This window comes from Corvus moneduloides, chromosome 3 (assembly GCF_009650955.1).
Source record: "Corvus moneduloides isolate bCorMon1 chromosome 3, bCorMon1.pri, whole genome shotgun sequence".
Classification (NCBI taxonomy): Eukaryota; Metazoa; Chordata; class Aves; order Passeriformes; family Corvidae; genus Corvus; species Corvus moneduloides.
The window spans coordinates 17,253,165-17,267,424 of NC_045478.1; the positions used below are offsets into that span (position 1 = coordinate 17,253,165).

Consider the following 14,260-nt stretch of genomic DNA (forward strand, 5'->3'; position numbering starts at 1 on the left):
TTATATTTTAAATAAATATATTGCTTTTTCCTGTGTGGCTGTTTGGCAGTTTCAGTCAAACAGTTTCTTACTAGCGAAACCAAAGTACTGATACAAACCAGTAATATAAAAAAGGTTAAAGGAGGAGTCATATCACGTCACCTGGGAGGACTAGAAATGGTTCAAGGACAACCAGGCAAGTCATTCAATGGCAGATGTAATTTTTAGCATTTGATAAATGTATTACTTCTTGCTCTAGTCTCAGCTGGAAATTATTTCTTTCTCATTGCATCTGCAGCACTATAAATGGGATTCTGTCAAGGACCTTGTACTTAGAGTGACTCATCTCTCCTTTGGATGCAGAAATCGGATGGGAAATTACCAAACAGAAAGCTAAAACTCACATGCAATTAAGTTATGAAAGACATATGAAACACACAATATAAATATAGATACAGATTAGGCACATTTGAAAGATGTCCACCACGGGCCCTTAGTAGTGTACATGTGATTTACCATTCAGAAAGTATTTTAAAAGATAGTTTCTATGATATAGAACAAGATTAGAGAATTGTGGAATGATAGAATACCAGGTTGGGAGGGACTGAAAGGATCTGATGATCCTTTCTTGACAAAAGTATGTTGCAAGAAGGATCCTTCTGTGTCCTTTCCACAGCCTTCCCCAAACATCTGGCAGTGGCCACTGTCATGGGCAGAAGAGGAATCTCTCCTGGCCTGACACTATACTGACATCGGTGCTCTTATGGTCTTATCTCCAAACCTTTTTCTTTACTGGAGGGCCCTTTAGTGATATTCTTGAAAGTTTATTCTGCATTAAAAGTGCAGTTTTATTTGCATGTATTCCATGTACCTATAAATTTTATGTGCCTTCAACTTAAGTTTTTCCTGCCTGTGTGTGACACAGCTGTTTACAGGACTGTACACTTAGATATATTTTTAAGTTACAGGCTAATCAATTTTCAGTTGTTTTTTTTTTTCTCTTTTTCTACCTTGTGTGGATCAGAATTTTTTGAATATTCATATGGCCTTTTGTTGTCTCTGTATCTCTTCCCTATAGCTCTGCGTAAGCACAGTGGACACTCAAAAATGTGAAAATGCTCCTGAGCAGTGTTTTGTAAGTAATTAGCATATTTGTTCTTCAACACTGCTTCATATTATACAGAGGACAAAACTATAAAGGTCCTTGTAAAGAGGCTGAAAAATGCTTACTATAAGTTACTTTCAAAACTGAGTCATACTCCCCCACTGATTTTAAATACAACAAAACATCTTGGGCATAAAAGACAACTCTTTTTTCCTATATTTTTACTTGATTCCTGCAAGACAGTACTTTTAAGTAATTAGGCAGGAGAACAGGCATCACATGCCTATTATGAATGATCTCCTAAGCCTATTATAAATGAAGGAATCACCAGCAGCTTCGCTCAGGAATGGTTGTAACAAGGTTATATCAAGGCAGTGAGACGGGAATAGGGAAAACGAAAGTAAGCGCTTTCCATTTGTTCAGAGAGTGGAAAGGCTACACTAGCAAAAGCAAACAAACAATAAAAACCAATCAACAACAAAAACCAACCAGAAGAGAAAGAAGCCAAGAGGTCAGTGAGGGAAATGAGGTCAATGAGGGAAATGACCAGCTTTACAAGTGAAATGAAATGAAACTTGGCTTCAAGTCAGCTGGACCTCAAGCAAACAAATGACTAGAAAAGTGGCAGATAAGTTTCAGTATGGATAAAGGTGAGGCAGTGCAGATCTGAAAGAATCATTGAAACCTTGTGTACCTGATGCTGAGCTCAGCAGTGGCACTTGGGCTGATGACGGAGATCTTAATCACTATTGCTACTCCCCTGAAATCAATGGCTCTGTGGGAGGCAGCAGAGAAAAAAGTCAACTTAAAGCTTAGTATCACGCAGAAACAAGGTAGATTGCATTGCTCTGCCAGTCTGTGAAACTTTGGTAAGTGTAACCAAATTCCAACTAGTGGTCCAGTTCAGGTCTCCACATCTTGGCAGGACCTTATGGAGTTAAACAAGTTATCCTTGTTTCTAAATGACCAAGGAGACGAAGCAGCTGCCTTGCAAGGGATGGAGGCTGTCATTTCTGGCATGAAAAGCTGAAGGGGAAATCTGAGTGACGTTTAAAAAAATCCTGTAGGTAATAAATAAACTGAATGTTGAACTGTTATTCACCAAAATCAGTAATATTGTTAGAAGGGTCACTTGCTGAAGTAAGTAGGATGTGAGTTTAAAACTTATAAAAGTTTTTATGCAACAGTTGCATTTCTGGAATTGGAGACCACAGGGGTTTGTGGAGGTAGATTCCATCACAGAGTCAAAAAGACATTTAGGTAACTCCATAAGCAACGGTCTACAACAGGTGCTGAAAGGGAAAGATGAAGATGTACTGTTTAACCTTCCTAATTTGGTGAATGTGGATGCTGGAGGAGCACAGGGACTAGGAGAAGGGACCACAGATAAGCCAGGCATATGTACAGCATGTCATTCTGACAGACAAAATATTGGCTGAGAAGAGCCCCTACTCTTAATCAGTGCGTATTATTATGGTCTTAAAACTATCTATTGGCTTCCTGTATAATGAACTGTGTTCTACCCTGTGTCTTCTGGTATCCATACCCAATGCCATAGCCATATGTTTGAGTGATGTGGAATGGTGCTGGAGTTCTCAGGTATGAAACAGCCTTAAAAAAACCCAAATGAATTTTGATACATGATGCTGAGACTGTATTGCAGAGCTTCCAAGGCTACATTTCCAGTTCCACCCAGCCTTTCACCGGCTTCTTGGGGATGGGCAGTTTCCAACTAGTACAGATGATTTGCAACTGTTACTGCCTATGAGCGGCTCCCTGCTCCCTGCAGTTACAGCAAAAGGTATTTGTGCATGTCTTTGAAATGACCAGAGGAAGACAAGTTTCCAAGGAATTTCTTGTAGAGTATAATAGCTTGTAGAGTATATTTGTTCAGAAAATGCATCAAAAGTTTAACTTTAGATATCTCTAAGTGGCAGTTTTTCAACTATTGAAAAAGAGGAAAAGTTTTCTACAGAGATGCAGGTTGTCCAGCACTTTAAGCTACATTTTCTGAAAACTCAAAAACTACATTTTGGGCAGTGTTACTCATAACAGCTGTCATGAGACTCAGTGCTATTGCTGTTTTCAGTGCTTCTGGTTCCTGCCTCTGAGCTGATGAAAGCTGAAATTGGCCACTGCAAAGTTATGAAAACAGGCTTGTTAATGTCCGGTTTGCTCCCAAAAATTGTGTCTGTTGGTCTTGTTATCAAGGCACTGAGTGGCCAAATAATGGGGTCAAGTTACTGATATGCCTGACAGCCCAGTGGTGCTTGGGCACTGCTACTCAACAAAACACTTTAGTTTATTTACAGCTTATTTGCAATTTTGGGCCAGTCTCAAGCAGCGGAGCATATTTGCACTTCTGGGTTTTTTTTGTTTCTCTTTTTTTCTTTTTCTTTTTTTTTTAATTTTTTTTTTCTTTTTTTAGGAGATAGCCAGGATTCAGCCACGAGAGCCCGTGGGAATATGACCCTTTCTTGCTGGCGGGCGGGACCTTACATCCCATGATTGCTGGCGCCCATCCGCGCACAGAGCCATTCCCCGCGGGACCGAGCCCGTTCATCCCGGTGCCACTCACGCAGGGCGGGGAAGGCAGAAGGGCGTTCCGAGGAGCTGCCCCTTGCTCCGGGCTGGTCCCCGAAGATCGGCGCTTTCCCAGACGGCCGGGCGAGTTTCGTTTCCCGCTGGCTCCTCCTCCGCCTCCGCCCGCCTTTCTCCGCCCTGCTCCCGGCTCCCGGCTCCCGGTTCCCTGCCCCCTGCCCCGGGCTCCCGGCTCCCGGTTCCCTGCTCCCGGCTCCCGGCTCCCGGCTCCCGGCTCTCTGCTCCCGGCTCCCTGCTCCCGGCTCCCGGCTCCCTGCTCCCGGCTCCCTGCTCCCGGCTCCCTGCTCCCGGCTCCCGGCTCCCTGCTCCCGGCTCCCGGCTCCGGGCCCGGCGATGCTGCGGCGCTGCTCCCCGGGGTCACCGGGCCCCCGGCCCGTGGTCCGCGCTCTGCCGCCCTCCGCCAGCGCCCTCCGCCAGCGCCTGCGCCAGGTCAGCACCGCGGCCGCGGGGCCGACGTTCGGCTCTTCAGCGCCGTGCGACGGGCGGGTGCCAAGGGGACGAGGGGTAATCGTTTCAAACGAAGGGAGGGCAGATTCTGAGCAGATGTAAGGAAGAAGTTTTTAACGGTGAGGGTGGCGAAACACTGGCGCAGGTTGCCCAGAGAGGTGATGGATGTCCCATCTCTTGAAACATTCCAGGTCAGATTGGACAGGGCTCTGAGAGACCTGATCTAGTTTAGGATGTCCCAGTGCACTGCGTGAGGGGTTGGACTGGATGGTCTTTAAAGGTCCCTTCCGACCCAGGACATTCTATGATTCCATGATCTCTCCTTGCAGTGTGCGGGACGGATCCCAGAGGCTGAAGCAGTACTCGACCTGCTGGAGAAATGTCCAGAGCACCAAAAAAAAGGAGGTTTTCCCGTCATAGTTTTTGAGGGGCTGGATGCCACAGGTAAGAGCAATGTATGGTTGAAGAACTACAGATGAGAAATTGTTGAAAAGAGCAACTGCTATGGTTTTTGTTCAGGAATAAGGCTTAAAAATAAAATAATAATAAAAAAACCAGCCTGGATTCCTGTGACACAAAAGGAGTTAGTAATTATAAATGCCATTCTCTCTTCCTTACTTGTAAAAGATTAGTGTATGTTAATTTACATTCAGTGGTTTGATTCCTTACCTATGTAAATGAAAGAATACAGAGTGGAGTACTGAAAGTTAAATTTCTTGTGCAGATGATGAAACATACTTTTACTGGAGAGTTTTCAAATAAATGAACTAAAATAGTGGTAGTCTGGGAAACTGACAGCAGTTTGTCTCAGGGAGAAATATTACTTGCCTCTGAATAGCTTTGCTTTCTGACTTGTCAGTTAAAGAGAATTGAAAATCTCCATAAAAAGAAAGAACTGGATGACCAGCATGACAACATTAACATAAATTGCAACCTAGAAAAATATTATAAATGAATATATAGGGTAATTGCCATGACTATACAGAGAAATTGCCGTGCAGTTAATGCATTTAAGGGAGTGAAGGCTAAGAGTTGGTGAAAGGAAGTACTGGAAGGCCCAGAGAGCAGGAAGGAGAGGAATTCCTGCAACCAGACTCAGAATCAGTTTCCGCTGGAAGCCTTACGACAAGATACTCAGGTTACATATTCAGATGTCAGAACCTGTGCTCCACATGAACAGACAGGAGCGTTTTTCAGTTTTTAAAACTCAGGTGTATCTGGTAAATAATATAACAAATCTTTCCTTCTGTAAATGTAGGCAAAACCACGGTGACCCAGGCTGTTAAGGACACCCTGAATGGTGTTCTGCTGCGGTCCCCACCAGCCTGCATCAGCCAGTGGAGGACGGTATTTGATGATGAGCCAACACTTGTTAAAAGAGCATTTTATGCTGCGGGCAACTACATTCTGGCTTCAGAGATAGCAAAAGCATCCACTCAGGCACCTGTGATCGTAGACAGGTTTGTGTACTTAAGAAGCCCTCTTATATCAGTGCCATCACACAGTTGTTCAGTGTTACAAGCAGTCAGTGATTGTGTTTCTTCAGGGATTTTGTTTTGGGTTTTTTTGTAGCTTGTATTGGGGTTTTTTGGAAGCACTCTGCAGAGAGTCAGATAAACATTATGTCTTCTAAAGAGTAACACTTATGATAACATAAAAATAGGGAACTTCCTAAAGCTAGTCCTAACTAGCTTTAGGACACAAGAAAGTTCTTACATCTTCAGTTAGGAATAGTGGAGGCACAGATTGTGCATCCTGAGCTAAAACTGTTTTGTGACAAACCAGAGGAAACTGTGGGCTGCTGGTCATGGCTGTCTCTAAGATGTGTCTGAGATATGGGTGAATTGGAATGACTGAGTTTTAGGTAGACTCACTCTTTGTGAATGTAAAGCCAGAAATATGCTTCCCACTTTTTTGGGTTTGTTTGCGTTATTTCTGGTTTTCACTAACTGTGTAGGCAGCTTACAATATTACTTTTAATAAAAAGTCTAGATGCACTTTGAACCCTTTGGCTTATTTCAGTAGGTGTACTGTAACCTCCTGCTGCAATACACACACACACACACACACACACACACAGAGTTGTTTGCATGTGAGTGCTATTTTCAACCAGCCTCAAATCCACTGAAATCTATCAAACACAGTGCCTTGTAGTGGTGAGAATGTTAAAGAAAGTGAAATTAGTAGCATTAGTAATGTCTGTGTTCATTCACATGTTTGTGAAGACTGCATGTTCTCTACCAAATCTGTTTCTTGAAGTAGGATAGGAACCACAAAAAAGGGGACTCAGAGTAAAGTATTTTGAGATATAGTGAATCTCTTCTTTGACCTGTCTCAATATATGAGGAGACTTTCTTTTGACAGGAGTATCTGGAACAGTCTTTGCATAATGTTTTAATTAACAGTTCACATTAGCTCTGAATAGTGCACCGAGCAATATCATTGTTAAGAAATAATGGATAGCACAGAACTGTTACTTGGTTTTCTCTTCAAAGCCATGGTGTCACCTGTCTCATTGTTAATGACTTGTTGTTATAGTGGCAACTGTCTCCTACATTACTGAAGAATTAGTGTCCTCTTTAAAATTTCTCTCCCTCCATTTGGTGTTTTCCTGACAGATATTGGCACAGCACAGCTGCCTACACAATTGCTACTGAAACAAGTGGAGAAGTCCAGGATCTTCCACCAGTTCAAGATGAAGTGTATCAGTGGCCTGAAGATCTGCTTAAACCTGATCTTGTTCTTCTCCTGACTGTTGACCCTGACGAACGAGTCCGGAGACTTCAGCATCGGGGGCTGCAGAAAACAAAGGAGGAAGCTGAGTTGGAAGCTAACAATTTGTTTCGCCAAAGGTACCCTTTAATGGGGAATACGAGGCTGGAGGCAATCTTGGCTCCTGTAGGACCAATAACAAACGTGCCTCTCACATTATTGGGATAAGAATTTCCTTTGTATAAGCTTTTGGTTTGGGTTTTTTTTTTGGAAAGGATTCATGGCTGACAGGGAGAGTAAATTCTGTCACGTCTAATTGAAACTGTTTGAAAGATGCAGATGTAGAATTTAATTGTCCTGTAAAGAAGCTTTGAGTTCAAATACTTCTATTTTGCTTTGCTGCTTTTATTTGAGCACCTTTCTTAGTGAGGTCATGAAGGAGAGAGACCTAAAAGTTCCAGGACTGGGAGGCAAGAAGTTGAAACACACAGCTTCCCCAGGAAATTCTGGAATTGAGCTCCAGATTAAGAGAATAAAATTTAAATGTCCTCTTGTAGATTTCCTTAGTTATGCAAAGTGTCTCAGGTACCAGTATAGTCAATACATTCAGTGGAGCCTTCAAAGTGATTCACCTCACCACTCATTTGGAGCTCAGTGATCTAAACTTCAGTATCTAAAGCCTTTTGATATGAGCGTGACAGATGTGATGCAGAACCTGTGGAGACTTTCTGGGCTAGGAACTGGAAGCTAAATGAGATAGTCCAGAGCATCTCAAGCAGTACTAGGTGCATTAACTTAAGCAACTGAATGTCACCCTAGGTATCCTACTTTAGAGGGTGCTGAATTTCTGTCTAGGCTCTGCCAATGTATTGATTAGATCGTCTTTGTTTAAGGTGGAAACTTAAATACCCAGTGTTTGTGTAGATACCTCAGCAGAGACACCTGAATATTGGTTTCCATATCTACAAGCAAGGCTGAAATCTACCTCTAGGGTTTTAAATTTCTGGTGATGATATACCTTAAAAATAGTCGCTGGCAACAGCCACCATGGCTTTACAAAGGGGAGATTTTGCCTGACAAATTCAACATTGGTGGATAGGGCAGAGCAACTGACAAAGCCTACCTGGACTTCTGCAAAGTGTTTGGCAGTGTCCCACATGACATCCTCATCTTCAAATTGGAGAGACGTGGATTTGATTGATGGACCATTCAGTGGATGAAGAACTGGCTGGATGGCAGCACACAAAGAGTTGTGGTCAATGGCTTATTGTCCACATGGGAAACAGCGACAAGTGGTGTCCCCTGGGGTCGCTATTTGGGCTGATACTATTCAGCATCTTTTTGGTGACATGGACAGTGGAAGCAAGTGCACCCTCAGCAGATTTGCTGACAGCACCAAGCTGTGTGGTGCAGTGGACATGCTGGAGGGAAGGGATGCCATCCAGAGGAACCAGGACAGGCTTGAGAGGTGGACCTGTGCAAACCTCATGAAGTTCAACAAAGGGAAGGACAGTGTCCTACATCTGGGTCGTGGCAATCCCAAGCACATCTACAGGTTGGACGGAGAAGTGATTGAGAGCACCCTGCAGAGAAAGATTTGGGGGTTGATGCACCATCAAAAGCCAGCAGGTTGAAGGAGGGGATTCTCCTCCTATACATTGCTCCTGTGAGGCCCCACCTGGAGTGCTGAGTCCAGTTTTGGTGTCCCCAACATAGGAAGGACATGGAACTGTTGGAGCAAGTTCAGAGGAGGGTCACAAAGTTGATAAGATGTCTTGGGGTGACCTTATGATGTGTATCCCATATCGCTGCCTATGCCCAGAAATTAATTATTGGCCTTTCTATGCCTCTGAACTGAGCCTGAGAGGGGGAAGAAAAAACTGAGCAAAACTTTCTCAAAGCAGTTTGAAACTTGTTCAAGGTCACATAAAGATGGCAGGTTTTTTTTTCAGCTGGGGCAGGGGGGAGCGAGGAAGCACCCGGCTGGCAGCTTTTCCAGTCAGCTTTTGGCCAGTTTTTTTGCAGTTCCTTGTTCTCTGGAGAGAGGCTGAGAGCTGAACTTTTCCTTCTCTGGAATTTCGGATTTTCTCCCTTTTCTACTGGACTGCCTGATTGCTGTAACATCAGAGCACATCGGGAGGACTTTTCACCGGGCGCGGAGGGCCTGGCCCCGGCCCAAGCCCCAGCTCCGAGGAGACCAAAGGGAGGACTCGAACACTTTCTCAGGTTTTTCCTCTACAGCGAAAGATTTTACCATTTAACATTATTTTCCTTTCCCGTGTGCTTGTTAAATAAATAGTTTTATCTTCTTCACTTTCCTTCGAGGAAAATTTATTTTTTTCCCGAACCTGGTGGGGGGGGAGGGGTGGTTGTGCCTTCTCTCAGAGTATATATATATTTCTAAATTTGGCCAAACCGGAACATAAGAGAACTGGAGCACCTCCTCTATGAAGACAGACTGAGAAAGTTGGGACTGTTTAGCCTGGAGAAGAGAAGGTTGAGTGGACACCGCATAGCAATCTTCCAGTATCTGAAGGGGCCTACAGGGAAGCCAGAGAGGGACTCTTCACCCGGAACTGTAGAGATAGAACAAGGAGTAATTGATACAGATGGAAAGAGGGGAAATTTAAGTTAGCTATTAGGAAGAAATTTTTAACTGTGAGGGTTGTGAGATACTGAAACAGGTTGCCCAGAGATGCTGTGGATGTCCCAACTCTAGCAGTGTTCATAGTCAGGTTGCATAAGGCCTTGAGCAACCTGGTCTGGCGGGAGGTGTCCCTGCCCATGGTAGGGGGGTTGGGACTAGATGGTCTTTAGAGTCCATTCCATAGAAACATTCTATGATTCTATGCTTCTGTGATTGCCTAATTTTGACAGAAACTCTGTGGACACAGAGCTCATATAGAGGGACCTGCAGAGGGATGAGTTAGCTAGGGGACACACTGACATTTAAGAAGCTTTTATGTTTTAATTCTGTTACTTATTCTTGTCAGAAAGCCCTTAGTTATTTCCACCTGTTAATTATGTCAATCTAAATATGAGAACATCCAAAATCTTCATTGATTTGTCTTGTGACTTCCATCCTGAATGGCATTATGGGAACATAGAAAATAATATTCACATCCTCATTCACACCCTCAAAGGCTAAATGTGAGAGAGTTCTGCATTACGCTTATAGCCTAAGTGAGGAGGTTTTCATCCTGTATTTCATCCTTTTATTTATCCAGTTAGTTGATCAGAGGAAGAGGTTGAATGATATGTCAACTCTGTAATCCCGTGAGTCAAAGCTGAGATCAGTCAATGAGCACACCTACACAATGCAATGCCAAATAGTTCAGAGATACCTTAGCAGAAACTGAAAAAATTAATTCAGGTGCTAGGAGCAGACTGTCCACTCTACTGCTATACCAGACTGTATACAGTGATAAGCCTTTATGCCATGCCATGTTAAAGTGGCTGGAGCTTTGGGAATCAATGTCAAGGAAACTATATGCTTTGAGATTTACATTGTAATAGTTACTAATGGTTTATTGCTCTTTGCAGTAGATTTCATTCTTAGCTTCATATTAGATTTTCTATCCTCTGTCTCTGCAGTGCAAGCACTGTCTTCTGAGACTGATGACTAATGCCATTTCATATGCCTGCCTTTTGAAGTTTAATTTCTCTTGTTTTGTTTTAAATAGAGTTGAAGAGTCATACAGAAGGATGGTGAATCCTGCATGCCAAGAGGTTGATGCCAGCCCCTCCAAAGAAGAGGTTCTCAAGACAGTGCTACAACTAATTAAGAAACACTGTGCTTTTTGAAAGCAACTTTTGTGTAGTAGCACTTAAAAGATACTTTTTATTGCCCCACTGGTTTTGGTACCTGGAAATGCACAGTGATGCATTTTGCCTCACAGAAATACTGAATACTATTTTATTCTTTCACCAGTAATCTGTGCAGGTTATCTGTTTTGTGGTTGCTACTGTACTTTTCTGTATAAGGCAAAATGCTACTCACATCATTCAGCATTGTTAGTAAAGAAACAAACATACTACTGTCATGTACGAAGTACCTCAGAGTGCTCTCTGACACCAGGACATTTTGAGATGCTATCATGATGCATCTTCATCACCAGGAGAACCTGTTCCTGAATCTATTGTGTACCAAAATTTGCTGGACTGCATCAGGAGCATTAGATGCCCAAGGAGATGCTGAAATATCATCAGCACTAAAACAATAAAATGACATTTCATTGTAATTAAATGTCATAACATTTAGGAACAGAAAATCCAGTGGCCCAGTGCTGTTTTTTTGGAATAGAGGATGAGCAGCTGTTGCTGTGATGGGCATCTTGGAAAAAAACATGTTGTAAATGAGTGCCAGTAAACACCAAGGGCTCTAAGTAATAAAGTCCAAGCCTGTTTATATATGCAACTGAAATATCAATTATTTTCAGAGGGAAACCAGACAATGCCAGCAAATGAGAAACAGAGACCTGAGGGGAACTTGAATTAAAAACTTATAAATGATCACTAAAATATTTTTTACGAAAATTTTTCTCTGTCCTATTAATATTTTTAATGTGAACTAGTGTTTTGAGAGAATGAGAAATGAAAAACTGCAGAAATTCTGAGCAATGGCAATGATTGCACCTTTTCACTTTTCTTTCTTGAGTGGGTGTTTGCACAGGTTGAATGTGGAAGCAGGCTACATCAAGACTTCAGGTCTGCAAAGGCTTATTTTTTACATACATTAGTTTCACTATTGTAACTCCTAAGTATAAAGCTAAACTTATGGATAAGACTTTGTGAGGTCAGAAATTAAGCTGCAGTTTCAGAAAAAAAAACCAAACTAAAATGTAAATTTGACTTAAAGCACTTTTATTTACTTTCCTGTTTTAAGCAAGTGCAATTATCAATGAATCTATCTTCTAAATAAAAATATACTCAGTACTGTAATTCCTATATCCAGTCTGTATATACACGGTGATAGAAAGAAAAACTTCTAAAATACATTTTATTAATACACTGTTTAATGGTTTTGAGTATGTTATTAATATATTATATAATTTATACATTCTATAAATTTATAAATCCTAGAAATAGATGCTGTTGTGTTTTGTATATTATTTGTATTTCAGCAGCCTTTGGATTTGCCACACATGCAGACTGAAAATGCACACTTGTAGATGCTCCAATTATTTTAGAAATTATAAAGCATTCATATATTCAGTCCTGGATAGAGGAAATTCTCATCCAGAAGACACCACTGCATAGGAATGATCAGGGTGCAAATATGTGCCTGTCCTAAACATTGTGTAGGTGAAAGATAACCGGGCCTGAGAAACTCCACTGGCCTTTTCTCCTTACACAAATGTTGTAATGTATTTGAACCCTGTTAGTGTGCCCCAGCCAAACAATCTTCAGTTATTCTTATCAGAGCCCTCAGGAATTCATCGAGGTTACTGAAATGCAAACTGCACTAAACTGGGAAAGAAGAAGCTGAGAAGCAGAATACCAAGACAGCAAGAAATAGAGAAGGACTGTGCCGCACTGGACTAGAACCAGTGACATTTTCTGAAAAGTGCGTGCAGAGCGTGTGGACAAGGTAGAGGGACCAATCAAGTAGTGTGTGAGCACGTGTACAGTGGTTGCAAAATGCATAAGTAGAGTGTAATGTAAACAATAAATGGCTTCTGTGAAATCATATTGATTCGTTGTTCAGCAGTCCTGAGCCCCGCACGCAAACTTGCACATGAAGCCAGACTTTCTGGGTTTTGATGCTGAGTTCTTACAAGTGTAGCTTTGTATTCGAAATGGTGCTGATAATATATATACCTGCAAAAATTGACATCAGACATTGTTAATTACACACGTGCAGAATATATTCATAGTCTAAGTTTTTCTATAACCCAAAGCTACTGATGCAGACTAGGAGAACAACAGAGAACGGTAGACAAAACCAACATTCCCTTTCTCACATCTTTGTTAGAATTAAAGGTCTGCAAGAAGCTGTGTGCCATGTGCAGGATATTAATGTGCGGAATCACTCCCATGCTTCCCATTTCTGTGGCATTTCTGCCAGATTTTTGTCCACAGTGTCTAAAAGGACTGCACTTTTACATTCAGAACAAATCACAGAATCACAGAAAGTCTTAGGTTAGAAGGGACCTTAAGGATCATCTAGTTCCAAACCCCCTGCTGTGGGCTGGGATACCATCCACTAGATCAGGTTTCTCAGGGGCCCATTCAATCTGGACTTGAACACTTCCAGGGATCAGGCACCCACAACTTCTCTAGGCAACCTGTTCCAGTGCCTCAACACCCTCACAGTAAAGAATTTCTTCCTAATCTCTAATCTAAATCTCCCCTTTTTTAGTTTAAAACTATTTCCCCTTGTCCTGTCACTATCTTCCCTCTTCTTTATAAGACTCTTTTAGGTATTGGAAAGCTGCTTTAGGGTCTCCCCAAAGCATTCACTTCTCCAGTCTGAACAGCCCCAACTCTCTCAGCCTGCCTTTGTAGGAGAGGTGCTTCAGCCCTCTGATCACATTTGTGACTTCCTCTGGACCCACAGAGATGTTCAAATGTTTGTCAAAGGTTTGTCAATGCCTCCTAGTACACAGGCAGGTCTGGGAGAGGAGCAGCAGGAATGCACAAATGGCCATCCCATACCCGGCAAGAGCATCACCTGGGTTAGAAACTCACAGAAACTTTTCCTGGACAGTTTGATGGCCACAAGAGGTCAGAATTTTTGTTCAAGTGTTTGAAAGGCTCGTAATCTCCAAGTATTTCCATGCAGATTCAGAAATTTAGGCTGTTCCTTGGCAGGTAAATGTGCTTTTCTTCTGCTTTGGATAGTCTTTGTTGTGTAAGACTGGCAGGTTAAGCCATGGCACAGTGCTGGCCCGTGGCCAGCGGCCTCTGCCAAGCAGTCCTGAGTGTGGTCAGCCCAGGGAGCATCCCTGCTTATCTGCAGCCAGCCCATGCTGGATGCCAGGAGTTTGCTGGTACAGACAAGGACTGCTCTCTGTCAGTCACCCTCAGGACAGGAAACATGCCAAAGCCTGTTTCTTTTATTACTATCCCAGCAAAATTAGTAATTTGATAATTTATTGATTTACTAGCTTTAGGACATGGTCCTGCAAAGACTCTGATGCTACAGTCCCCAGAGCATCTGGGGCATTAGGCCAGTAAGTTACACAAATAGAAACTGAATCTCAAGCTTTGAAATTATTCTGTTAAAGCCAGTGAATTCAGCCCTTGCTGAACAATAAATGCAATTCGTAAAATTCATCTGTTTCTTGAAGGACAAAGCAATACTTTTGTTGCTGTCAGATTAAGCTTTGTATACTTTTTAGTTTATTAAAAAAAGAGTTTTAAATGAGGGAATTTTACAATAAATGCTATTTTTATTATTTTGTTTATTCTATA

The 14,260-nt window shown here is 42.3% G+C and overlaps 1 protein-coding gene across 1 annotated transcript; it reads left to right on the forward strand.

Moving 5' to 3' along the window:
• Positions 1 to 3,600: 3,600 nt before the first annotated feature.
• Positions 3,601 to 12,535, forward strand: CMPK2 (cytidine/uridine monophosphate kinase 2). Its single transcript, XM_032104485.1, has 5 exons — positions 3,601 to 4,114; positions 4,462 to 4,576; positions 5,391 to 5,592; positions 6,739 to 6,984; positions 10,528 to 12,535. Exons 1-5 carry the CDS (start codon positions 4,019 to 4,021, stop codon positions 10,646 to 10,648), a joined length of 780 nt encoding a protein of 259 aa, XP_031960376.1. The 5' UTR covers positions 3,601 to 4,018; the 3' UTR covers positions 10,649 to 12,535.
• Positions 12,536 to 14,260: the final 1,725 nt, after the last annotated feature.

Bases quoted from the DNA above. Each gene is read 5' to 3' on its own strand.
- CMPK2 (XM_032104485.1), top strand. From the start codon at position 4,019: ATGCTGCGGCGCTGCTCCCCGGGGTCACCGGGCCCCCGGCCCGTGGTC. The intron at 5,593-6,738 runs GTTTGTGTACTT...CTCCATTTGGTG, and splicing joins GCACCTGTGATCGTAGACAG to TTTTCCTGACAGATATTGGC. The intron at 6,985-10,527 runs GTACCCTTTAAT...TGTTTTAAATAG, and splicing joins AACAATTTGTTTCGCCAAAG to AGTTGAAGAGTCATACAGAA.